Source organism: Vipera berus, assembly GCF_964194415.1.
Source record: "Vipera berus genome assembly, chromosome: 5".
In the NCBI taxonomy this organism is placed as follows: domain Eukaryota; kingdom Metazoa; phylum Chordata; class Lepidosauria; order Squamata; family Viperidae; genus Vipera; species Vipera berus.
In genome coordinates this window covers 102,453,917-102,478,876 of record NC_138207.1, presented here as the reverse complement: position 1 = coordinate 102,478,876, position 24,960 = coordinate 102,453,917, and the positions used below count along the sequence as shown (strand labels likewise).

General features: G+C 43.5%; 1 protein-coding gene across 4 annotated transcripts in view; it reads left to right on the top strand.

Moving 5' to 3' along the window:
• DLG5 (discs large MAGUK scaffold protein 5) overlaps positions 1-24,960 on the top strand; it is a 93,538-nt gene that overhangs the window by 21,912 nt on the left and 46,666 nt on the right. For all 4 annotated transcript variants that reach the window (XM_081329714.1, XM_081329713.1, XM_081329712.1 and 1 more), the window contains exons 2-7: positions 6,585-6,653; positions 12,337-12,508; positions 14,230-14,373; positions 15,285-15,468; positions 21,866-22,125; positions 23,561-23,873. In XM_081329714.1, coding sequence (XP_081185840.1) covers positions 6,585-6,653; positions 12,337-12,508; positions 14,230-14,373; positions 15,285-15,468; positions 21,866-22,125; positions 23,561-23,873 — 1,142 coding nt within the window. The remainder of the gene's footprint in view (positions 1-6,584; positions 6,654-12,336; positions 12,509-14,229; positions 14,374-15,284; positions 15,469-21,865; positions 22,126-23,560; positions 23,874-24,960) is intronic.

The following is a 24,960-nucleotide window of genomic DNA, read 5'->3' as shown; positions in this document are numbered from 1 at the left end:
TAATTAATACATGGGAAAATATTGTTTTAATGTTCTTGTGAACTCCTGATCAGCTGTTTTGCAGGGAACTTAATCTCTTGTTATTGTTTGGTGTTTTTTTTTCTCAAGGATTGCCGCTTTCAAGTCAGGGACAAAGTGTTCTGCAGATAGATTCCTCCCCAGGTTGTTGATAACGATCTTTCTCATGCCAAGCCTGCATTCAAAACTCTTGTGTAGCAGCAATTGTCCCCTTGCTGTGACAGATCGCGGAGCATTGTGAGCAAAAAGGTGACACGGATCAACAAGTAAATCTACTCTGTGGAACCTCCCAAGGATGCTTTTTTTTTCCCCCCAAAAGGCAGCTGGACTTTTTTGGGTTTTATCTTTTTCCCTGGAAAGCATTTTGCTTCTCATCCAAGGAGCTTCTTCAGTTCTTCAAGAACCGAAGAAGCTTCCTGGATGAGAAGCAAAAGGTCTTCAAGGGAAAACCGAGAAAAGTCCAGTTGCCTTTTGGGAAAAAAAGCACCCTTGGGGCAGCCATGTCCTGGATGACCTGAGAATCTCCATAGACCTTTACTCCAATGAGTAACTCTAGGACTCCCTGATACTGTGGTGAGAAATTTCAGATCCTTCAGATTTGTCGTCAAAAGATATGCCTCTCTTTTTAGCTGCTGGGGGATGTATGTAAACCAAGAACATTTACAAAAACCCAGATCGGCCGGCTTGCTCATCCATAATTTGTAAAGAGTTATATTTCTGTCAAAGATGAAAGCCGGCAAGTAGCACTTCCTTTAATCCTTGAGTTTCCTTCTGCACTTTTTCCCTTGGAAATTCAGAGGCTGTACCAGTTTTCCTTAGCAGTGCAAAAATCTGGTTGAAAAAGTTAAGATGCTCCTTGGAACCAGGGCTTTTTTTTGTAAAAGAAAAAGGTGCCGGAACACACACACACGTCATACAACCCGCCTTGCCTACCCTACAAGGTTCCATCCCAAAAAAGGTGCCGGAACTCCGTTCTGAGCGTTCTGTGAGAAAAAAAAAGCCCTCGGAGGTCAAAACATTGTACCCGGGGTCTGCTTCCACGGTATCTGTCATTTTCTGTCGATTTACTGAATAATATTTAAGGCTTTGCGAAGAATTGGTCACAGTTAAATCTAATTTTGTGAGGCTATTAATGCGGAGGGAAGTCAAGTCAGAAAGGTGAAGCTGGCCTCGTTTAGCCAAACTGTCAGGATTAAAATGGATATGGAGAGAAAATGGGCAGGTCTTTTTAAACAACATGGCTGCTCTGCGCTGTCTGCTGAGTGGGGAAAAAAATGTAATTGCAAAAGTAAAAACTAGTATAAATTAAAAAAGGGAAGAAGGGAAGAAGAAAAGGAGGAGAGAAAGAGGAAAGGGCCAGGGGAAGAGTAAAGGAAAAGAAAGGAAAGGAGAAAAAGAAAAGAGAAGAAGAGGAAAGGAAAAAGAAAGAAGAAGAAAGGGGAAGGGGATGAGGAAAGGAAAGGAGGAAGAGGGAAGGAAAGGAGGAAGAGGAAGGGAAGGAGGAAGAGAAGGGAAGGGAAGGAAAAGAAGGGGAAGGAAAGGAGGAAGAGGGAAGGGGGGAAAGAAAGGAGGAAGAGAAGGGAAGGGAAGGAAAAGAAGGGGAAGGAAAGGAGGAAGAGGGAAGGGGGGAAAGAAAGGAAGAGAAGGGAAGGGAAGGAAAAGAAGGAAGGGAAGGAGGAAGAGAGAAGGGAAGGGAAGGAGGAAAGGAAGGGAAGGAAAAGAAGGGGAAGGAAAGGAGGAAGAGGGAAGGGAAGGAAAGGAGGAAAAGAAGGGAAGGGAAGGAAAAGAAGGAAGGGAAGGAGGAAGAGAAGGGAAGGAAAAGAAGGAAGGAAAGGAAGAAGAGAGAAGGGAAGGGAAGGAAAGGAAGAAGGGAAGGAAAGGAAAGGAGGAAGAGAGAAGGAAAGGAAAGGAGGAAGGGAAGGGAAGGAAAAGAAGGGGAAGGAAAGGAGGAAGAGAAGGAAAGGAAAGGAAAAGAGGAAGAGCTAGAAAGGAAAGGAGGAAGAGGGAAGGAAAGGGAATGGAAAGAGGAAGAGGGAAGGTAAGGAAAATAAGAGGAAGGAAAGGAAAGGAAAAGAGGAAGAGTTGGAAAGGAAAGGAGGAAGAGGGAAGGAAAGGAAAAGAGGAAGAGAAGGAAAGGAAAAGGAAAGATTTCCAACTTCCATCGCGAGAAGTATAAACGATTTAAGCCACCTTCTCTTAGTTTACAGCTCATGCTCTCTCTTCATCTCATGCCCCATCTCTGCGAGCTACGAGGCATCAGCGTCTCAGTCCCAGTGTTGGCAAAAGCCACTAAGCCTTGCCACAACGAACCACTTCTCTATCTTAACCTTGATCAACTAAATCAACCTTATATTCCTTTCTTTCACTTCAAGCCGTCCAGTCCCTTCCAGCAATGCCACATCCTTTGATCTCTTCCTCATTTCCTCTTTGATCTCTTCTCATAAGATTCGTCCGAGCTTTAACAAACCTTTTGTAAATTCAGTTAATAAAGAATGATCCAGATCGTTCTCTTTGGTTTGCTTTGATTTTTAAAGCATCCGTCTGTTTCTTTTGTATATATCCAGTGAAACATCCTTACCCGTGTCCTTCTTTCTAACTTGCCATTTGTAGATCCGCTTTGAGCGTCGGATAAAACTTGTTCCGTTGCTGCCAAAACCTTTTTTTGGGACACAGTCTATCCAGAGAAGCAACTATCACTAGTGGCGATGTTGATATTAGTATCCGACTCCATGTTTTCAAAAGTATCCTTCGGAATTTCCAATTTTATAAAAATTTTGTACCATTCTGTACCTTCTTAAAAGGGACGCGGTGGCTCAGTGGGTTAGGACGCTGAGCTTGTCGATCAGAAGGTCGGCAGTTTGGCGGGTCGAATCCCGAGTGCCGCGTAACAGAGTGAGCGCCTGTTACCCGTCCCAGCTTCTGCCAACCTAGCAGTTTGAAAGCACGTAAAAATGCAAGTAGAAAAATAGGGACCACTCCCGTGGGAAGGTAACAGCGTTCTGTGCGCCTTTGGCGTCTAGTCATGCCGGCCACATGACCACAGAGACGTCCTCGGACAAGCGCTGGCTCTTCGGCTTTGAAACGGAGATGAGCACCGGCCCCTAGAGTCGGAAACGACTAGCACGCATGTGCGGGGGAACCTTGACCTTTACCTTTTTATAGCTTCTTACCATATCTGTGCATTCTTCTCCTTTCATTAAAATCTTTGGTTCCCTCTGGTGTCCACTTTTTAAAATTGTTTATGCTTTTACGTGTTAGGAAAAAAAAATAGGAAGAAGTTGACTTTCCCACGGGAAGGCTTCTTTATAATTAATTCCAAAATCTCATTTAAAAATTCATCTGGAGCCTTAATCTGTCGGTAGCTTTCTAAAAGCAAAATCTTAATTAGCTTTTTTCCCCTGTTTATTTCTTTCTTTTTTTAAAAAAAAAAAGTTTTTTAAGATGGTACTTAAAGTTTTCTTTCATTTAGGAGGGAAGGCAGACCGGCTGATTGAACGGTTTCTAATAGCTGAAAAGAAGTTAATAAGCAATCTCCGAATGGGATTAGAAAAGGAAGTACAGAGCGTCCTTGACGTACGGCCACAATTGAGTCCAAAATTTCTGTTGCTAAGCCAGACATTTGTTGACTGAGTTTTGCCCCATTTTACGATATTTTCTCACCACTGCAATTGTTAGTTTAGTAACACAGTTGTTAAGAGAATCCGGCTTCTTCCCCATTAACTTGTCTTGTCGGAAAGGTCACAGAAGGGGATCACACGTCACACACACTCACACACACACACACACAGGACATAGTGCAGCCGTCATAACTTACGAGTCGGTTGCCAAGTGCCTGAATTTTGATCATGTGACCACAGGGATGCTGCAATGGTTGTAAGCATGAAAAAACGATAAGTCACATTTTTGCATGTCGTTGCAACTTCAAGCAGTCGCTAAATGAACGGCTGTGTGCCAAGGACAACCTCTGTGTGAACTGAGTATCCTTTCTTTTTAAGGCTGCTGGCCGTAATTTGAGCAAAAAGCAATCTGGAATTAAGGAGAAAGTTCCTGACAGTGAGGACAAGTAACCAGTGGAACAGCTTTGCCTCCAGAAATCGTGGGCGCTCCATCACTGGAGATTTTTAAGAAGAGGCTAGACAGCTACTTGTCTGAGATGGTGTAGGTTCTCCTCCTTGAGCAGGGGGCTGGACTAGAGGACCTCCAAGGTCCCTTCCAGCTATATTCTATTCTATTCTATTCTATTCTATTCTATTCTATTCTATTCTATTCTATTCTATTCTATTCTATTCTATTCTATTCTATTCTATTCTATTCTATTCTTCTGTTCTGTTTTGTTCTGTTCCGTTCTATTTTATTCTATTCTATCCTATCCTATCCTATCCTATCCTATCCTATCCTATCCTATCCTATCCTATCCTATCCTATCCTATCCTATCCTATCCTATCCTATCCTATCCTATCCTATCCTGCATTCTATTCTATTCTATTCTTCTGTTCTGTTTTGTTCTGTTCTGTTCTATTTTATCCTATCCTATCCTATCCTATCCTATCCTATCCTATCCTATCCTATCCTATCCTATCCTATCCTATCCTATCCTATCCTATCCTTTCCTGCATTCTATTCTATTCTATTCTATTCTATTCTATTCTATTCTATTCTATTCTATTCTATTCTATTTCCTTATTCCATTCCATTCCATTCCATTCCATTCCATTCCATTTTCTATTCTACTTGACTCCACTCTACTTCTGTTCTATTCAGAGGCGTTTGAATAAAGATATCCTGGATCCATTTTTATTCGAATAATCACCACAACCAGCGTTTTGGGGGCTTTTTAAAATTAGGTGACCGTTTGAGGTTCATGAGAGAACAACAGTCTTTTACTTAATTACTTTCAGTTGAATATGTTAATGTCTTCTCTAGATTTCTGAGTCTTAATTTTTCTGCCACCTGTTAATGCTCCGTATGTTATTTTTTCCGCCTTTGTCTGCCACCAGCTGCTTGTTTTCTAAGTTGCTCTGTGGCTGTGACTAGACATAATTAAGGGGAAGAGAGAGCTCTTGTCTGAATACTTTTTGCTATTTTGTGAAGACATCAGTGGAAAGCTTTCGGAGAGGAAACCCACGGAGTAGAGCTAGACTGTTAAGCAGCCAGTGGACTGGAGATGTGAAAATACATAAAACTTGGCCAGAGATAGTATTAGTGGCTTGGAGATTGCTATCACACCTATGAAGAAGTGTATGGGGGGGTGTGTGTGCAAACAACTGCCTTTGGTTCAGTTTTCCTCCAAATGAAACTCAGCTAAACTAAATAACTAAATGGGATGGGATGGGATGGGATGGAATAAAATAGAAGAGAATAGAAAATAGAATGCAGAATAGAATAGAATTGTGAAAGAATAGAATAGAATAGAATAGAATAGAATAGAATAGAATAGAATAGAAATAGAATAGAATAGAATAGAATAGAATAGAATAGAATAGAATAGAATAGAATAGAATAGAATAGAATAGAATAGAATAGAAAATATGGAATAGAATAGAATAGAATAGAATAGAATAGAATAGAATAGAATAGAATAGAATAGAATAGAATAGAATAGAATAGAATATAGAATAGAATAGAATAGAATATAGGAATGGAATGGAATATAGGAATGGAATAGAATAGAATAGAATAGAATAGAATAGAATAGAATAGAATAGAATAGAATAGAATAGAATAGAATAGAATAGAATAGAATAGAATAGAATAGAATAGAATAGAAAATATGGAATGGAATAGAATAGAATAGAATAGAATAGAATAGAATAGAATAGAATAGAATAGAATAGAATAGAATAGAATAGAATAGAAAATATGGAATAGAATAGAATAGAATAGAATAGAATAGAATAGAATAGAATAGAATAGAATAGAATAGAATAGAATATAGGAATGGAATGGAATATAGGAATGGAATAGAATAGAATAGAATAGAATAGAATAGAATAGAATAGAATAGAATAGAATAGAATAGAATAGAATAGAATAGAATAGAATAATAGAATAGAATAGAATAGAAGAATAGAATAGAATAGAATAGAATAGAATAGAATAGAATAGAATAGAATAGAATAGAATAGAAAATATGGAATAGAATAGAATAGAATAGAATAGAATAGAATAGAATAGAATAGAATAGAATATAGAATAGAATAGAATAGAATATAGGAATGGAATGGAATATAGGAATGGAATAGAATAGAATAGAATAGAATAGAATAGAATAGAATAGAATAGAATAGAATAGAATAGAATAGAATAGAATAGAATAGAATAGAATAGAATAGAATATAGAATAGAATAGAATAGGTCTACACATATGTTATATATACTATGTTTTAAATGTGTGTTATGTATGTGTACACTTTGAGAGCAAGCAATGTTTGCCCACAGGAAAAAATGACAATAGAGTAGAATAGAGCTGGAAGGGACCTTGGAGGTCTTCTAGTCTAGCCCCTTGGAAGTGTTGCATGCCAGAGTTAATAGTCCTTATATCCCCTTTTTATTTTTCTTTCCCCAGGATCAACATATAGCGTTCTTTCTATAATGCCTTCGGACTCCGAAAGCAGTAGTTCTCTCAGCAGTACGGGTAAGTAAAGATTTGCCTCTGTTGTGGTTTGGTTATTTGGTTTGAACAGATGAGTGTTCTCACTCAGAATCTATGCTTAGAATTGCGGTAGCTGCTTCAAAGTTCCAGACCATTTGTTTGTTTCGGGGAAAAAGACATCTCTGGATTTTTCTAAAAAGGTTGAATTTCGAACAAGTAGTCCTCAGCTTGGAATAGAATGGAATAGAATAGGAGCTGGAAGGGACCTTGGAGGTCTTCTAGTCCAGCCCCCTGGACTAGGAGACAAGTGACTGTCCAGTCTCTTCTTAAAAATCTCCAGTGGTGGAGCGCCCACAATTTCTGAAGGCAACTTCTGTTCCACAGGAAGGAAGGGAGGGAGGGAATAGAGAATAGGATAGATCTGGAAGGGAGCTTGGAGGTCTTCTAGTCCAGCCCCCTGCTCAAGCAGGAGAACCTCTACCATCTCAGACAAGTGACTGTCCAGTCTCTTCTTAAAAAACTCCAGTGATGGAGCGCCCACGATTTCTGGAGGCAACTTCTGTTCCACTGGTTAACTGTCCTCACTCTCAGGACGCACGACGATTGAGCCCCAGATTTCTGAGGACCGGGGGTTGGGGACCCCCTGCTTTAGTTTAGGGGATTCATTTATAAGAATGGATGAGACCAATATGATACTTTCTCTTCTGAAAATGTTCCCTGGAGGGGAAGAGCGTTTTTCAGAACTAGTTCCACTCTTAACTTCTTCCCTCGTTGGCATCAGAGACTTCTCTGTGTAGTGTTTTTTCGTAGGTATTATTTTTATTTTTATTATTTTTATTATTTTAAATTTTAATTCCATTTATATCCCGCCCTTCTCCGAAGACTCCGGGCGGCTTACAAGCTTAGCAGTAGCCTTCATTCTATGTATATGCCTGCTTATTAGGGCTTTCACACACACCCAAGCGGCATTATTACAAAGTCAGCTTAATTGCCCCCCAACAATCTGGGTCCTCATTTTACCCACCTCGGAAGGATGGAAGGCTGAGTCAACCTTGAGCCTGGTGGGACTCGAACCTGCACTAATGACAGGCAGCTGGTGTTACTTAAGGAGGCATTAGCCCACTGCTCCACCATTGCTCTCTTACCAGATTTTTTAAAACACACACACACACACACACACACACACACACACACACACACACACCTTATTTCCCTTACCAATTCCAAAGCGGTCCAAGCCCAGTGAGGGACTTGAATTGGCTAACCACAGCCAGTTTGCTAAGAGGAATCCTCTGTAATGGCTTTTCAGTGGAGTTGTGTTGCCCTATAGATCCTGAACAGGTCCTTCAGGATGGACATGAGGCAAAGGTGAGACTGCGAAGGTGAGACCAAATGGTTTGAAGCAGGCAGGAATAGCCAACCCTCCAGAAGTTGACAGGCTTAAGATACAGGAGGATCTGGACAGACTCGAACACTGGGCGCTATCTAACGAAATGAAATTCGATGGTGAAAGAAGTAAGGTTCCACGTTTAGGCAAGAAAAACCAAATGCACGGGTGTAGTATAGGTGGTACCTTGCTCAATAGTAGTAACTGTGAGAAGGATCTCGGAGTCCTAGTGGACAATCCCTTAAATGTGAGCCCGGCGTGTGCGGCAGCTGCCGGAAAAGCCAACGCAGTGCTAGGCTGCGTTGACAGAGAGATAGAATCAAGATCACGTGAAGCGTTAATACCACTTTACAGTGTTCAATTAAGGAGGTTCTCAACCATGGCCTGAAGGACTGAGAACTTCCCGAGACATTTAGGTTTCATTTACTACGGACTGTTTCATTAATTATAGAGTTTCCAGCAAGCTTTACGCTAGGTGAGTGCTGTAAATAGTGCCCAAAGCTTAGCCGCGCATGATTGAGTAGGTGCCCACTTTTATTTTCGGAATCTGGTTTTAATTCTTGGGAGGCTTGGGAAAATTTCTGCGTCTGGGGCAAAGTCCGGAAAGGGATCATCTGTCTGAGACTCTCCTGGGAGAGATTTTCACGCAGCTGAAATCTTGCAGCTTGTCCGTCTTCAAAACAGGGAATCCTGGAGTCGGTCCCTTCCCCACCACCAAAAGGAGAAAAGCACTTTCCCTTTAAATGTGGTGAAGGAGAGCAGAGCCAGCATTTTGCACACACACACACACACACACACACACACACAAACACACATACACACACACCCATGGTGTTTAGCTTTTCTTGCAATAAGGGACCAGTTTCAGGGCCCTGGCGGGGCTGTTTTCTCGGTGGCAAGTCAGGCTTGTGGGAAAGCTTGTTGTGTCTGCGAAAGATCCGTGGCTGCAGTCAGCGAAATAACCTTTCAGTAAATAAAAACATGGGCTGCTTCCAGAGCTTTCTTCGGTGAGTGGCTGGCATTTGTTTTGCACGGCCAGCCCATCTGGTTTCAATCACATTTCTCCTGGTCTTTTTAGCCCAGTAAGATGAACGGTGCCTTGAAAAAAGGAAAAAAAAGAAAAGAAAGAACTTCTGTTGCTTATTTAAAAGTGAACTCCAGGGAGGTTTGTCATCATAACAACCACTCTTCAAAGATCATTCTCTCTCTCTGCTAATCAATAACCCTTTCTTCCTTCCTTCCTTCCTTCTTTCCCTCCCTCCCTCCCTCCCTCACCAGTCTTCCTTCCTCCTTTCCTTCCTTCTTTCTTTCCTCCCTCCCTCCCTCCTTCCTTCCTTCCTATCTTCCCTCCCTCCCTCCCTCCCTTGCCAGTCTTCCTTCCTTCCCTCCTTCTTTCCTTCTTTCCTTCCTTTCTTGCCTCCCTCCCTCCCTCCCTTGCCAGTCTTCCTTCCCTCCTTTCCCTCCCTCCCTCCTTCCTTCCCTCCCTCCCTTGCCAGTCTTCCTTCCTTCCTTCCCTCCTTCCTTCCTTCTTTCCTTCCTTTCTTGCCTCCCTCCCTCCTTCCTTCCTTCCTATCTTCCCTCCCTCCCTCCCTCCCTTGCCAGTCTTCCTTCCCTCCTTTCCCTCCCTCCCTCCTTCCTTCCCTCCCTCCCTTGCCAGTCTTCCTTCCCTCCTTCCTTCCTTCCTATCTTCCCTCCCTCCCTCCCTTGCCAGTCTTCCTTCCCTCCTTTCCCTCCCTCCCTCCTTCCTTCCCTCCCTCCCTTGCCAGTCTTCCTTCCCTCCTTCCTTCCTTCCTATCTTCCCTCCCTCCCTCCCTTGCCAGTCTTCCTTCCCTCCTTTCCCTCCCTCCCTCCTTCCTTCCCTCCCTCCCTTGCCAGTCTTCCTTCCCTCCTTCCTATCTTCCCTCCCTCCCTCCCTTGCCAGTCTTCCTTCCCTCCTTTCCCTCCCTCCCTCCTTCCTTCCCTCCCTCCCTTGCCAGTCTTCCTTCCCTCCTTCCTTCCTTCCTATCTTCCCTCCCTCCCTCCCTTGCCAGTCTTCCTTCCCTCCTTTCCCTCCCTCCCTCCTTCCTTCCCTCCCTCCCTTGCCAGTCTTCCTTCCTTCCTTCCCTCCTTCCTTCCTTCTTTCCTTCCTTTCTTGCCTCCCTCCCTCCTTCCTTCCTTCCTATCTTCCCTCCCTCCCTCCCTTGCCAGTCTTCCTTCCCTCCTTTCCCTCCCTCCCTCCTTCCTTCCCTCCCTCCCTTGCCAGTCTTCCTTCCCTCCTTCCTTCCTTCCTATCTTCCCTCCCTCCCTCCCTTGCCAGTCTTCCTTCCCTCCTTTCCCTCCCTCCCTCCTTCCTTCCCTCCCTCCCTTGCCAGTCTTCCTTCCCTCCTTCCTTCCTTTCTATCTTCCCTCCCTCCCTCCCTCCCTCCCTTGCCAGTCTTCCTTCCTTCCCTCCTTCTTTCCCTCCCTCCCTCCTTCCTTCCCTCCCTCCCTTGCCAGTCTTCCTTCCTTCCTTCCCTCCTTCCTTCCTTCTTTCCTTCCTTTCTTGCCTCCCTCCCTCCTTCCTTCCTTCCTATCTTCCCTCCCTCCCTCCCTCCCTTGCCAGTCTTCCTTCCCTCCTTTCCCTCCCTCCCTCCTTCCTTCCCTCCCTCCCTTGCCAGTCTTCCTTCCCTCCTTCCTTCCTTCCTATCTTCCCTCCCTCCCTCCCTTGCCAGTCTTCCTTCCCTCCTTTCCCTCCCTCCCTCCTTCCTTCCCTCCCTCCCTTGCCAGTCTTCCTTCCCTCCTTCCTTCCTTCCTATCTTCCCTCCCTCCCTCCCTTGCCAGTCTTCCTTCCCTCCTTTCCCTCCCTCCCTCCTTCCTTCCCTCCCTCCCTTGCCAGTCTTCCTTCCCTCCTTCCTTCCTTCCTATCTTCCCTCCCTCCCTCCCTTGCCAGTCTTCCTTCCCTCCTTTCCCTCCCTCCCTCCTTCCTTCCCTCCCTCCCTTGCCAGTCTTCCTTCCTTCCTTCCCTCCTTCCTTCCTTCTTTCCTTCCTTTCTTGCCTCCCTCCCTCCTTCCTTCCTTCCTATCTTCCCTCCCTCCCTCCCTCCCTTGCCAGTCTTCCTTCCCTCCTTTCCCTCCCTCCCTCCTTCCTTCCCTCCCTCCCTTGCCAGTCTTCCTTCCCTCCTTCCTTCCTTCCTATCTTCCCTCCCTCCCTCCCTTGCCAGTCTTCCTTCCCTCCTTTCCCTCCCTCCCTCCTTCCTTCCCTCCCTCCCTTGCCAGTCTTCCTTCCCTCCTTCCTTCCTTCCTATCTTCCCTCCCTCCCTCCCTTGCCAGTCTTCCTTCCCTCCTTTCCCTCCCTCCCTCCTTCCTTCCCTCCCTCCCTTGCCAGTCTTCCTTCCCTCCTTCCTTCCTTCCTATCTTCCCTCCCTCCCTCCCTTGCCAGTCTTCCTTCCCTCCTTTCCCTCCCTCCCTCCTTCCTTCCCTCCCTCCCTTGCCAGTCTTCCTTCCTTCCTTCCCTCCTTCCTTCCTTCTTTCCTTCCTTTCTTGCCTCCCTCCCTCCTTCCTTCCTTCCTATCTTCCCTCCCTCCCTCCCTTGCCAGTCTTCCTTCCCTCCTTTCCCTCCCTCCCTCCTTCCTTCCCTCCCTCCCTTGCCAGTCTTCCTTCCCTCCTTCCTTCCTTCCTATCTTCCCTCCCTCCCTCCCTTGCCAGTCTTCCTTCCCTCCTTTCCCTCCCTCCCTCCTTCCTTCCCTCCCTCCCTTGCCAGTCTTCCTTCCCTCCTTCCTTCCTTTCTATCTTCCCTCCCTCCCTCCCTCCCTCCCTCCCTTGCCAGTCTTCCTTCCTTCCCTCCTTCTTTCCCTCCCTCCCTCCTTCCTTCCCTCCCTCCCTTGCCAGTCTTCCTTCCTTCCTTCCCTCCTTCCCTCCTTCTTTCCCTCCCTCTCTCCTTCCTTCCCTCCCTCCCTTGCCAGTCTTCCTTCCTTCCTTCTAAAATTTTCACAAACTGTACTGTAAAAAAAAAGGAGAATTGTCATAAGAACTTTTGCTCTTTTTTTGGAAGAAAAAAGTGCCCTTTGGCACTTCCCTGAAAAATAGATTACTGTTGTCCAGGAAAATGAACTGTAAATTCAATCTGATTAATCGTAATCAGAGGCACAAAGCACTGCGACCGTCATAAATACGAGCCGGTTGCCAAGAGGCTGATTTTTGATCACCTGATCACGGGGATGCCGCAACGGTCGTCAGTGGGGGAAATGGTCGTAAGCCGCTCTCTTTTCACCGACTCAGCCAAGTGTCCGTAAATCGAGGACTTGTCTGTGTCTTGAAAACGCTTCTTCTAACCCCCATAATTCCACTTCCGTTTGTCTTGGGTTTTCTTGCTCTCTCACAGGCACAACCGGCAAGGCGTCGGCATCGCCCCCCCCTGCCCCCGTGGAGGTGAGGCAGATGAACGAAAAAGTGGAGACCATCTTGTTCCAGCTCCGCCAAGTGACCCGCGAGCGGGACGACCTGCGCAAACGCCTCGCCCTCTCCTCCCCGGGGTCAACCTTCGATGATTGCAGGTGAGAGGAGAAAGCGGAGATTTATGTCATGTCTGAAACGTGGGCGGCTTTGCAGATTCGCAGGCAGCACCAAGCTGGCAGGAACAGCCAACCCTCCAGAAGAGAGGCTTAAGGTCCAGGAGGATCTGGACAGACTTGACCACTGGGCGCTCCTCTCACCAAACGAAATTCAGTGGTGGAAAAAGTAAGGCATTTAGGCAAGAAAAAACAAATGCACAGGTATAGTATAGGGCAGGGGTAGGCAACCTCGGCTCTTTTACGACTCATGGACTTCAACTCCCAGAATTCCTGAGCCAGCATAGCTGACTCAGGAATTCTGGGAGTTGAAGTCCATGAGTCGTAAAAGAGCCGAGGTTGCCTACCCGTGGTATAGGGGGTATACCTGGCTCAATAGTAGCAACTGTGATCTTGGGAGTCCTAGTGGACAATCCCTTAAATGTGAGCCAGGCGTGTGTTGCAGCTGCCAGAAAAGCCAACACAGTGCTAGGCTGCGTTAACAGAGGGATAGAATCAAGATCACGTGAAGGGTTAACACCATTTTACAATGCTTTGGTAAGGCCACACCTGGAATCCTGCATCCAGTTTTGGTCACCACGATGTTAAAAAAGATGCAGAGACTTTAGAAAGAGTGCAGAGAAGAGCAACAAAGATGATCAGGGGGCTGGAGGCTAAAAGATACGAAGAACGGTTGCAGGAATTGGGTATGTCTAGTTTAACGAAGAGAAGGACCAGGGGGGACATGATAGCAGTCTTCCAGTATCTCAGGGGCTGCCCCAAAGAAGAGGGAGTCAAGCTATTCTCCAAAGCACCTGAAGGCAGGAGAAGAAGCAACAGATGGAAACTAGTCAAGGAGAGAAGCAACCTAGAACTAAGGAGAAACTTCCTGACAGTGAGAACAATTAACCAGTGGAACAACCTGCCTCCAGAAGTGGTGAATGCTCCAACACTGGAGGTTTTTAAGAAGAGACTGGACAGCCATTTGTCTGAAATGATCAGATTTCCTGCCTGAGTGGGGGTTTGGATTAGATGACCTCAAAGGTCCCTTCCAAATTTACTACTACTATTACTACTATTATTATTATTATCTTTTATTCATTAAACATGAACCTCAGTCAATTGAACACTCAAATTGACTGGCACTAATGGTTGACACGGGCTGCTAGGTATCATCCTAGGGATCAACCAGGTACCTCCTTAAAATGTAAGATGTTCCGAGTAGCCCAGTTTTTTGTAGCTTTGCTGGAGTTATTGGAGGAAGCTGCAATTTCTTGATGTATTTTGCAAAGTTTTTGGACATCGTTCCCAGTGCCTTGATGACAATGGGCATCACTGTAACACGTTTCATCCATATTTGCGCAGTTTCAATGTTGTTGTTGCCCATGGCAAGTTGGCTGTGGCGAGTTGTCATGGACCCCCTCACCAACACTGACAGGGCAAGCCACTAGAATAGAAGCTGACAGCAAAACCCCACTCTCTTCTGGCACTGATGATGTTAGCTTGTTTCGGTCACGAAACGTCTGCAAGAAAAGAAACGAGCTCGTTGAGCACCGAGGACCCCACAGTTCAACCCTGAGCTACAAAGATTCCCCTTCGTTGGCTGTGAGCTAGAGCTGAAAATTTTTTTTTTTTAAAAAAAACCTAGCGATAAATCCCTTGCACACTGTTGACCAAACTCTCCAAGGAGTCTTCAGCTTTCTCACATGACCGTCTCTTCCTGGTAGGCCTAACCCCAAACCAAACCACGATTACGAAAGGTTGAAGATACAGTGTATGAAGGCCATGTCAGACCTACAGTCGCTACAGAACCAGCACACCAAGACACTAATCAGATGTGAAGAAGCTGCTAAGGAAGCCGATTTCTACCAGTGAGTAAATGTACCCATCGGTACCCCTTTTTTTCTTTGCGTTGAGTAGATTCTCTTAAGAGTTGGATATGCAGAGGTTTTTAATGCTAACTTTCTTCTCCTCAGTCTGGATCGTAATTTATTCTGGAGAGTTTCTTTCTTTCTTTCTTTCTTTCTTTCTTTCTTTCTTTCTTTCTTTCTTTCCTCCTCCTCCTCCTCCTTCTTCTCCTCTTTCTCCTTCTCCTTCTTCTCCTTCCCCTTCTTTCTTCTTCTCTTCCTCCTCCCCCTTCTTTCCTCCTCCTCCTCCTCCTCTTCCTCCTCCTCCTCCTTCTTCTTCTTCTTCTTCTCCTTCCTCCTCCTCCTCCTCCTCATTCATGTTATTCACCTCCTACACCTCCTTTCTCCTCCTCCTTCTTCTCCTCCTCTTTCTCATTCTTCTTCTTCTCCTTCCCCTTCTTTCTTCTTCTCTTCCTCCTCCCCCTTTTCCCCCCTTCTTCCTTCCTCCTCCTCCTCCTCCTCTTCTTCTACTTCTTCCTCCTCCTCCTCATTCATTTTATTCACCTCCTTTCTCCTCCTCCTCCTCCTCCTCCTCCTCCTCTTCTTCTACTTCTTCCTCCTCCTCCTCATTCATTTTATTCACCTCCTTTCTCCTCCTCCTCCTCCTCCTCCTCCTCCTCCTCTCAAAATTTCATTGGCCTGTCCACGAACAGTAAAAAAAAAATGTTGGGCCTGATTTGAAAATTTTACTCTGTTTAATGTCCAAAGATTTGATGACCCTTAAACCCTTTTTCCTGTCTTTCAGCAAGAGCCATGGGAATCCCTCCTTAACCTTATCCTTTCAAAGTCACTTTTTTTTTTAATTCCCGAGGAACCCAACGCAAGGCAACGTTTCCCTTCGGCCTGACTTGTGTGGTCTTTCTCTCCTGCCCCAGTACGTTACACAGCCGCCTGCTGGGCGACCAGTCGCAGCTGAAGGAAGACATGGACGCCTTAAAGAGGAAGAACGCCCAGTTTGTGCGGGAGCACAACCACCTCCAGCAGCTGTGTGAGGAAATGAAGAGGCTTCACGAGGAAGACCAGAAGGAAATAACAAACCTACGCAGCCAGCAGCAGCAGGTATTTGTTCCCCTGATCATCATCATCATCATCATCATCATCATCATCATCATCATCATCATCATAATAATAATAATAATAATAATAATAATAATAATAAAGTTGGAAGGGACCTTGGAGGTCATCTAGTCCAACCCCCTGCTCAGGCAGGAAACCTTATACCATTTCAGACAAATGCTTGTCCAGTCTCTTCTTAAAAACCTCCAGTGTTGGAGCATTCCCCGCTTCTGGAGGCAGGTTGTTAACAATAATAATAATGTTGGAAGGGACCTTGGAGGTCATCTAGTCCAACCCCCTGCTCAGGCAGGAAACCTTATACCATTTCAGACAAATGCTTGTCCAGTCTCTTCTTAAAAACCTCCAGTGTTGGAGCATTCCCCGCTTCTGGAGGCAGGTTGTTAACAATAATAATAATGTTGGAAGGGACCTTGGAGGTCATCTAGTCCAACCCCATGCTCAGGCAGGAAACCTTATATCATTTCAGGCAAATGGCTGTCCAGTCTCTTCTTAGAAACCTCCAGTGTTGGAGCATTCACAGCTTCTGGAGGCAGGTGGTTCCACTGGTTAGTTGTTCTAACTGTCAGGAAGTTTCTCCTTAGTTCCAGGTTGCTTCTCTCCTTGACTAGTTTCCATCCATTGCTTCTTCTCCTGCCTTCTGGTGCTTTGGAGAAGAGCTCGGCTCCCTCTTCTTTGTGGTTTTCTTAAGACACGGGCTCCCCTCGAATTACGGCTTTTCATTTAGCGACCGTTCAGTTACACCACGTTTTCCCACACTCACGACCGCTGCAGCATTCCCCCACAGTCTCGTGATCAAAATCCAGACGCTTGGCAACTGTCTCGTATTTACGACGGTCACTGTGTCCTTGGGGTGTGTGGTGGTGTCACGTGATCCCCTTGTGTGATCCTCTGGCAAGCAAAGCCAACGGGGAATCGTGATTGGCCCATTTGGTTGTAAGTCAAGGATTACCAGTAATTTCCATAGGAAAAGTGGATTGTTTCCCCCCCCCCAATTAAAATATTACATTAATGCATTAGCAGCACTTTTCATTTAATTAGCGTTTTGCTTGCATTCGTCATCATTCCTCATGGCTTTTCGGCTATGATTTTTGCAGAATTTAGGTGCTCCGCTTACATTTTTTCCAAAGCTGACCTGAACAATTTACGTCTTTCCATTTATAAACTTTTTGGTTTTTCAGCTTTGCAGTAGTTTGAAGATAATTTATTCCAAAAGTGGTTTTCTGATGTTAGTTCGATTTCGCTAGCATGTTCTTATAGGCCATTCTGTGTTTAATCTCTCTACCTCCTTTTTCCAGCCATTGATAAAAGGTATCCCGTGTTCTAAAACATACTGAATCTTCTTTCTCTTTCATTTTCAATGTCAATCTATCCATTTCTGCACAATCTAAAAAAATTTTTTAATTAATTCTTCCTTCGTTGGTAAATCTTCATTTTTCCAATGTTGAGCGAACACAACTCTTGCTGCAGTTAATACTTGTAAAATTAGATGTATACGCTCTTTCTCGTAATGTCCTACAGTTATGCCTAACAAAAAATAATTCTGGCTTAAAATCTATATGTTTTTTAGTCATTTTCTCTAACCATACATGTATTCTTGACCAGAATCTTTTGGCTTTGGGGCATGTCCACCCAAGATGGTAATGAGTGCCTGGTTTTTGTCTACCTTGCCAACAATCGCTAGATATGTTTTTAAACATTTTTGCTAACCTCACCGGTGTTAAGTGCCATCTGTAAAACATTTTGCATAGATTTTCTTGGTATGACACTGCTTTTGTTATTTTAGAATTTCTTTCCCAAAGGCTTTGCCACTTTTCTACTTCTACGTTATGTCCAAAATTCTTTGCCCATGTTATCATTGTTTCTCATGAACCTCTGTCTTCTAAGGACCTCTTCTGATAGGATTGAATTTCAATCCAGTCTGGGTTTCTGTATGTTGCACCTGATTCTCAATGTAAGGTGTTCTCACGGTGAATCGTTAAAGGAGCTTCCAAGCAAAAACATCAAGCAGAGATGCAATCATATTAGCTTTATTCATGATAGATCAAAGAGAAAGAAATACTTGGCATGAAAGCATTCATGCCTGCATGTGAGAGAGAAATAAAATAAAAGAAAACAAGCTAGCATTACATGACTAAAATAGAGGTTAGGAGTAGAGATAGAACTGGAGAATAGAACCTAGAAACTAGAACAAAGAACAGCCCCTCGTGCAGAGGTATTTATGGGGGGTCTTGGTCCCTCCCTGACCATAAAACTCTCTCGCCAATGGGGCTGTGGGTCCGAGACCCTTGGCTCATCAGTGGAAGCAAAGAAGCCTCTTTGCCTCCATCTGATGACCTTTTTGGGGAACTGCCAATGGCTGGCACTAAACATCTAACACTCAATGCCTCACTTGGAGGATAACGGATGAATTTCCACCTCTCTTGCATCCTCTTGGCCACACCCAACAGGACGTTACCAAATGGTAAAATGAGAGAAACTTAATCAAAGTTGTGCCAATCTAGATAGAACGGTAATTTAAATTGATGAGCTTTTTTTTTGCGACATTAATAATAACGGAATGACAGAGTTGGGAGGGACCTTGGAGGTCTTCTAGTCCATCCCCCTGCTCAGGCAGGAAACCCTTAACCATCTCAGATAAGTGACTGTCCGGTCTTTTCTTAAAAACCTCCAGTGTTGGAGCGCACATGATTTCTGGAGGCAAGCTGTTCCACTGGTTAATTGTCCTCACTGTCAGGAAGTTTACCCTTAATTCCGGGTTGCTTCTCTCTCTGGTTAGTTTCCACCCGTTGTTTCTTGTCCTGCCTTTATGTGCTTTGGAGAATAGCTTGACTCCTTCCTCTTTGTGACAGCCTCTCAAATATTGGATTATTGTTCATGGTTGTGAATGGAAAAAAAAACTTACCAAATTGTGATGCTTCTGCACTGGTATGTTATATACGTCACGCCCCAGAGAACGGATAAGATGCAACTCGGTTTGAGGAAAGAGGGAACGCACCAAAATGAAACCCGTTCTTAGCGCGGGGGAAAAAAAAAGTCTGTATATAACTTGGGAGGTTATAGAGAAGAGCAGAAGTTCCTCCTCTTATCCTCCCAAACTTGCTACTCTTACAAGCTCAGCAATTTTCAAGCAGGAAGGTACAGGATGCAGTGAACTGGTATCTTCTCACAGCCTGACCCCTTTAGAAGCTGCAGCTGTTGCGGAATTTTGTGGCCCCCTTTTTAGCGTGGAGGGCTGTCTTAACCGTGTGAGGAGGAAACACAGGAGTGGCATAAATAAATGTACATAGCAAGCAAGCAGGCTATTTGTTCTGGTTAACCATTTGCTGCTTCTAAAGCCACTTCAAAGAGAAGGGAGATCGAGCAGTGCAGGAAATGTATACCACATCTGGAAAACAAAGCAAGGCGAGGAAAAATAAATACGGTTTAAAACAAAAAACGAAAAAAAAGCTTGCCTGAAACTTCAGGCTCAAGATGACCTGCTCTTTAACCAAATTCAAGCGGAAACGCTTTCCGTATGCACAACGTGTCACACACAGTAAGGCAAGCACAAAGACAGGGTGACTTCTAAAGGGGGGGGGGTCTAAATGTTTATCAGTGTTGCAAATCAATTGGTGTTTTGTCTTGTTTCCTTGGCTGTCCTTGATTGTCTACGAATCTTCTAAAATATCAAAGTTCAAGCATAGCCATATGTTTTCTATCCTGCTTTTTCACACTCCAAATTTTCTCTTCCACCTGCCTTTTTTTTTGTTTTGAATGATACAGCGCTTTAGCATTTTTTTTATGTTAATGCGTAAGGCATTTGCTCATATGGAAATGATGTTGTTGAAACAACGTCTTAAGAAACAAAGAGAACGCTGGAATGGAATGGAATTAGAATTAGAATTAGAATTAGAATAGCCGAATAGAATAGAATAGAATAGAATAGAATAGAATAGAATAGAATAGAATAGAATAGAATAGAATAGAATAGAATAGAATAGAATAGAATAGAATAGAATAGAATAGAATAAGGAATAGAATAGAATAGAATAGAATAGAATAGAATAGAATAGAATAGAATAGAATAGAATAGAATAAGGAATAGAATAGAATAGAATAGAATAGAATAGAATAGAATAGAATAGAATAGAATAGAATAGAATAGAATAGAATAGAATAAAGAAAATTAGAATAGAATAGAATAGAATAGAATAGAATAGAATAGAATAGAATAGAATAAAGAAAATTAGAATAGAATAGAATAGAATAGAATAGAATAGAATAGAATAGAATAGAATAGAATAGAATAGAATAGAATAGAATAGAATAGAATAGAATAGAATAGAATAGAATAGAATAGAATAGAATAGAAAATATGGAATGGAATGGAATGGAATGGAATGGAATAGAATAGAATAGAATAGAATAGAATATTCTTTATTGAGAATAAAGTTGGATTTTTAAATGAATAGAATAGAATAGAATAGAATAGAATAGAATAGAATAGAATAGAATAGAAGATACTTTATTGAGAATAGAGTTGGATTTTTAAATAGAATAGAATAGAATAGAATAGAATAGAATAGAATAGAATAGAATAGAATAGAATAGAATAGAATAGAATAGAATAGAATAAGGAATAGAATAGAATAGAATAGAATAGAATAGAATAGAATAGAATAGAATAGAATAAAGAAAATTAGAATAGAATAGAATAGAATAGAATAGAATAGAATAGAATAGAATAGAATAGAATAGAATAGAATAGAATAGAATAGAATAGAATAGAATAGAAAATATGGAATGGAATGGAATGGAATAGAATAGAATAGAATAGAATAGAATAGAATAGAATAGAATAGAATAGAATAGAATAGAATAGAATAGAATAGAATAGAAAATATGGAATGGAATGGAATGGAATGGAATAGAATAGAATAGAATAGAATAGAATAGAATAGAATAGAAGATTCTTTATTGAGAATAGAGTTGGATTTTTAAATAGAATGGAATGGAATGGAATAGAAAAGCAGCATGGGAAGGGACCTTGGAGGTCTTCTAGTCCAACCCCCGCTTAGGCAGGAAACCCTATACCATTTAAGACAAAGGTTTGTCCAATCTGTTCTTAAAAACCCTCCAGTGGTAGAGCATTCATAACCTCTGGAGGCAAAAGCTGTTCCACTGATCAATTGTTTCAACTGTCAGGAAATTTCTCCTTAGTTCTAGGGGTTGCTTCTCTCTTTGGTTAGTTTCCATCCGTTGCTTCTTCTCCTGCCTTCAGGTGCTTTGGAGAATAGCTTGACTCCCTCTTCTTTGGGGCAGCCCCTGAGATATTGGAACACTGCTATCATGTCACCCCTCACTCTTCTCTTCATTAAACTACACATACCCAATTCCAGCAACCGTCTTCATATGTTTTAGCCTCCAGTCCCCTGATCATCTTTGTTGCTCTTCTCTGTACTCTTTCTAGAGTCTCAACATCTTTCTAGAGACTCAACATCTTTTTTACATCATGGTGACCAAAATTGGATGGATGGATGGATGGATGGATGGATGGATGGATAGATAGATAGATAGATAGATAGATAGATAGATAGATAGATAGATAGATAGATAGATAGATAGATAAAGGTAAAGGTTCCCCTGCACATGCGTGCTAGTCGTTTCCGACTCTAGGGGCCGGTGCTCATCTCCATTTCAAAGCCAAAGAGGAGCTTGTCCGAGGACGTCTCCGTGGTCATGTGGCCGGCATGACTAGACGCCAAAGGCGCACGGAACGCTGTTACCTTCCCACCGGAGTGGTCCCTATTTTTCTACTTGCATTTTTACGTGCTTTCGAACTGCTAGGTTGGCAGAAGAGATAGATAGATAGATGACCATTATTGTCATCTTTTACTGTGCGCACAATGGCATACATTAAAAATGAAATTTAGTTGCTTGCTCTCAAAGTGTACACAAACACAACACACATTTAAACATAATAAATACAACATATGTATAGACCTACACCCTTACATGTAAGTAACATATAATGGATGCACTATTCCAAGTCTGGCCTTCCAAGTGTGTTCAATTTCTATTTAGTTCTGGGATTCAGCCTATTGTCAGAATGAACCAGTAGATATTTAAGTAAAGTATGTATATACATATACACACACACATACACACACACATATACATACATACATACATACATACATACAGGGCTTTTTTGTCATAGAACCCTCAGAACGGAGTTCTGGCATCTTGTTTTGGATGGAACCTTGTAGGGTAGGCAAGGTGGGTTGTATGACATGTGTGAGTTCCGGCACCTTTTTCTTTTCCAAAAAAAGCACTTCATACATACATACATATATATAATGTCTCGCTTTTGTTGAAAGCCTCTTTTTCCTTCATGTAGGTTATGAAGCAAAATGGGTCATCGGAGATCTTGAATAAACTCTACGATACAGCCATGGATAAGCTAGAAGTGGTGAAGAAGGACTACGATGCACTAAGAAAGCGGTACAATGAAAAAATAGCCAGTCACAATAGTGACCTGAGCCGGTTAGAGCAGATCGAAGAAGAAAACAAGTGTCTCCAGAAACAGATGGACATGTTGATGAAGCAGCGGGACACAGCCGTCCACTTCCAGCAGCAATGCTCTACTTCTCTGAGAAGGTAAATGTCCATTTCCCCAACGGCTGTTGTGATTCAGGGTCAGCCTGTGGGTTCGGCAGTTGGGTCGGATGACTCAGAGGAGGCCCCTCCCACTTGGTCACCACGGAGACCCAGCTGTGTGAGCCTGATAGCGTGGATGAAGATGACCCACAGCTGGCCCTGTTCAAGGACGCCCGACTCAGGAGGCAGTCAATTAGGAGTAAAACAGAGGAAGGCAATGGGGCTTCTCGGAAGGAGGCAGAGAGAAGCCACGCCCTGAACTCTATATAAGCGGAATGTGTGGGGAGGGCTGGTTTGCTGAAGGCAACCGCTTGGATAGTTCGTGTTTCTTAAAGCTCCTGTTTCTTGGTTCGTGTCTTGTTTGTTTTTGTAGCTATATATTTGGCAGGCGTAATTCCAGCCTCTTGCCGTTTGTAAAGGGGTTGTCCCTGCCTTTTCTGCAGGGCCAGTAGCAGGCTGGTACAGAACAACGGGGTCTTCTAGATCAGAGCTTCTTCAGTAGAAGCACCTTAATTCGATTCTCTCTTTCACCTTCCTTGGTGGTGCTCACGGTCTCTCGGGACCAAAGTAGACGTAACGGAACCAACCTCATTGGTATCTAGAAAGGTTCTCCGTCATCCAGGTCATGGTTGTCCCAGAGATGCTTTTTTTCAGGAGGCAACTGGACTTTCTTTGAAGACGTTTCGCTTCTCATCCAAGAAGCTTCTTCAAGCTCTGCCTGGATGGTGGGGAATGGAAGGATCTATACTCCTGGCAGACAGCTGGTCATCTGCCTTCTTTTTAGAGAGTCGTTGAGGCCACCTAGAGGAATGCAATGAATTCTAAAAGATGGCAAATGACCGGCTGTCTGCAAGGAGTATAAATCTTTCCATTTCCCACCCTCCAAGCAGAGCTGAAGAAGCTTCTGGGATGAGAAGCGGAACGTCTTCAAAGAAAAAAAAATGAGAAAGTCCAGTTGCCTCCTGAGAAAAAAAAAAAAAAAAGCACCACTGGGACAACCCCGTTGGTTTTCTGCCTGTTTGTGAGTTGACATTTGAAGTGTGAGTCTGTGCGTATAGGGAGACAGGTTTTGAGGTGAAAAGCCGACAGAGGTGGCTGTCATTACTTCCATGGTGTCTCTACTCTTTCCCAGTCTGCCTCGGGAAGAGGTGGAAGGGAGGTGGATTTGAAAAAGGGAAGGCACTTGGAAAGATAAGCGGAGGGGTAGCCCAGCTCTTTACATCCGCTCACTTTTTATTGGGGTTAAAGTTTAACTCTGCTTACTAATCCTGTCTGAGCAAAGCAGAAGGCAGCGTGGGCCACGTTGCTTCTCCTGTGACTGTTTTAAAACAGTTTGTGTTCTGGCTCTAACTGGAAAAGGGATTTTTTTTTTAAAAAAAAAACAAAACCCTTTCTTTTCCCGCAAACCATCACCCCTCGCTCTTTTGGCGTCTAGATTTGAGACCACACAGCAAGAACTGAGCAAAGCAACAGCGCAGAACAAGGAGCTGCAGAGAGAGATGGAACGGCTGCAGTCGGAAGCCACGAGGTACAAAACGGTGCAACTCAAGGCGGCCAAGGATGCGGAGAAGTACAAGGAGGAACGGGACTCGGTCTTCAGCGAGTATCGCCTCATCATGAGCGAGAGAGATCAGGTGATCAAAGAAGTAGACAAACTTCAAACGGAGCTGGAGGTGGCAGAATCCAAACTGAAAAACACCTCCTCGGAGAAGAAGGTGGCCAGTGAGGAAATGGAAGCTTTAAGACAGGTATGGAATATCTCTGGAGGTTCTCCGTCACCCAAGGTCACGGTTGTCCCAAAGGGGCTTTTTTCAGGAGGCAAGTGGACTTTCTTGTTCTTCTTTGAAGACATTTCGCTTCTCATCCAAGAAGCTTCTTCCGCTCTGACTGGATGGTGGAGAAAGGAAGGATTTATACTCCTTGCAGACAGCTGGTCATTTGCCTTCTTTTAGAGAGTCATAGAGGACATTTGGAGGTTTAGCTGTGTCCTCAGGGTCATTCCTTGATAATACCATCAGTTGTCTGTCTTTGTTTCTTTTTTTCTTCCTTCCTCCCTACCGCTTTCTTTCTTTCTTTCTTTCTTTCTTTCTTTCTTTCTTTCTTTCTTTCTTTCTTTCTTTCTTTCTTTCTTTCTTTCTTTCTTTCTTTCTTTCTTTCTCTCTCTCTCTCTCTCTCTCTCTCTCTCTCTCTCTCTCTCTCTCTCTCCTTCTCTTTCTCTCCTCCTTAATTTCTTTCTTTCTTTTTCTCCGCCCTCCCTTCTTCTCCTGTCCCCCCTCCCTCCCTTCCTCCCTCCTTTCTTTCTTTCTTTCTTTCTTTCTTTCTTTCTTTCTTTCTTTCTTTCTTTCTTTCTTTCTTTCTTTCTTTCTTCTCTCCATCCCTCCCTCCCTTTTTCTTTCTTTCTCACTCTCTCTCTCTCTCTCTCTCTCTTTCTTTCTTTCTTTCTTTCTTTCTTTCTTTTTCTTTCTCCACCCTCCCTTCTTCTCCTGTCCCCCCTCCCTCCCTCCTTCCTTCCTTTCTTCCTTTCTTTCTTTCTTTCTTTCTTTCTTTCTTTCTTTCTTTCTTTCTTTCTTTCTTTCTTTCTTTCTTTCTTCTCTCCCTCCCTCCCTCCCTCCCTTCCTCTTTCTTTCTTTCTTTCTTTCTTTCTTTCTTTCTTTCTTTCTTTCTTTCTTCTCTCCCTCCCTCCCTCCCTCCCTTTTTCTTTCTTTCTCTCTCTCTCTCTCTCTCTTTCTTTCTTTCTTTCTTTCTTTCTTTTTCTTTCTCAACCCTCCCTTCTTCTCCTGTCCCCCCTCCCTCCTTCCTTCCTTCCTTCCTTTCTTTCTTTCTTTCTTTCTTTCT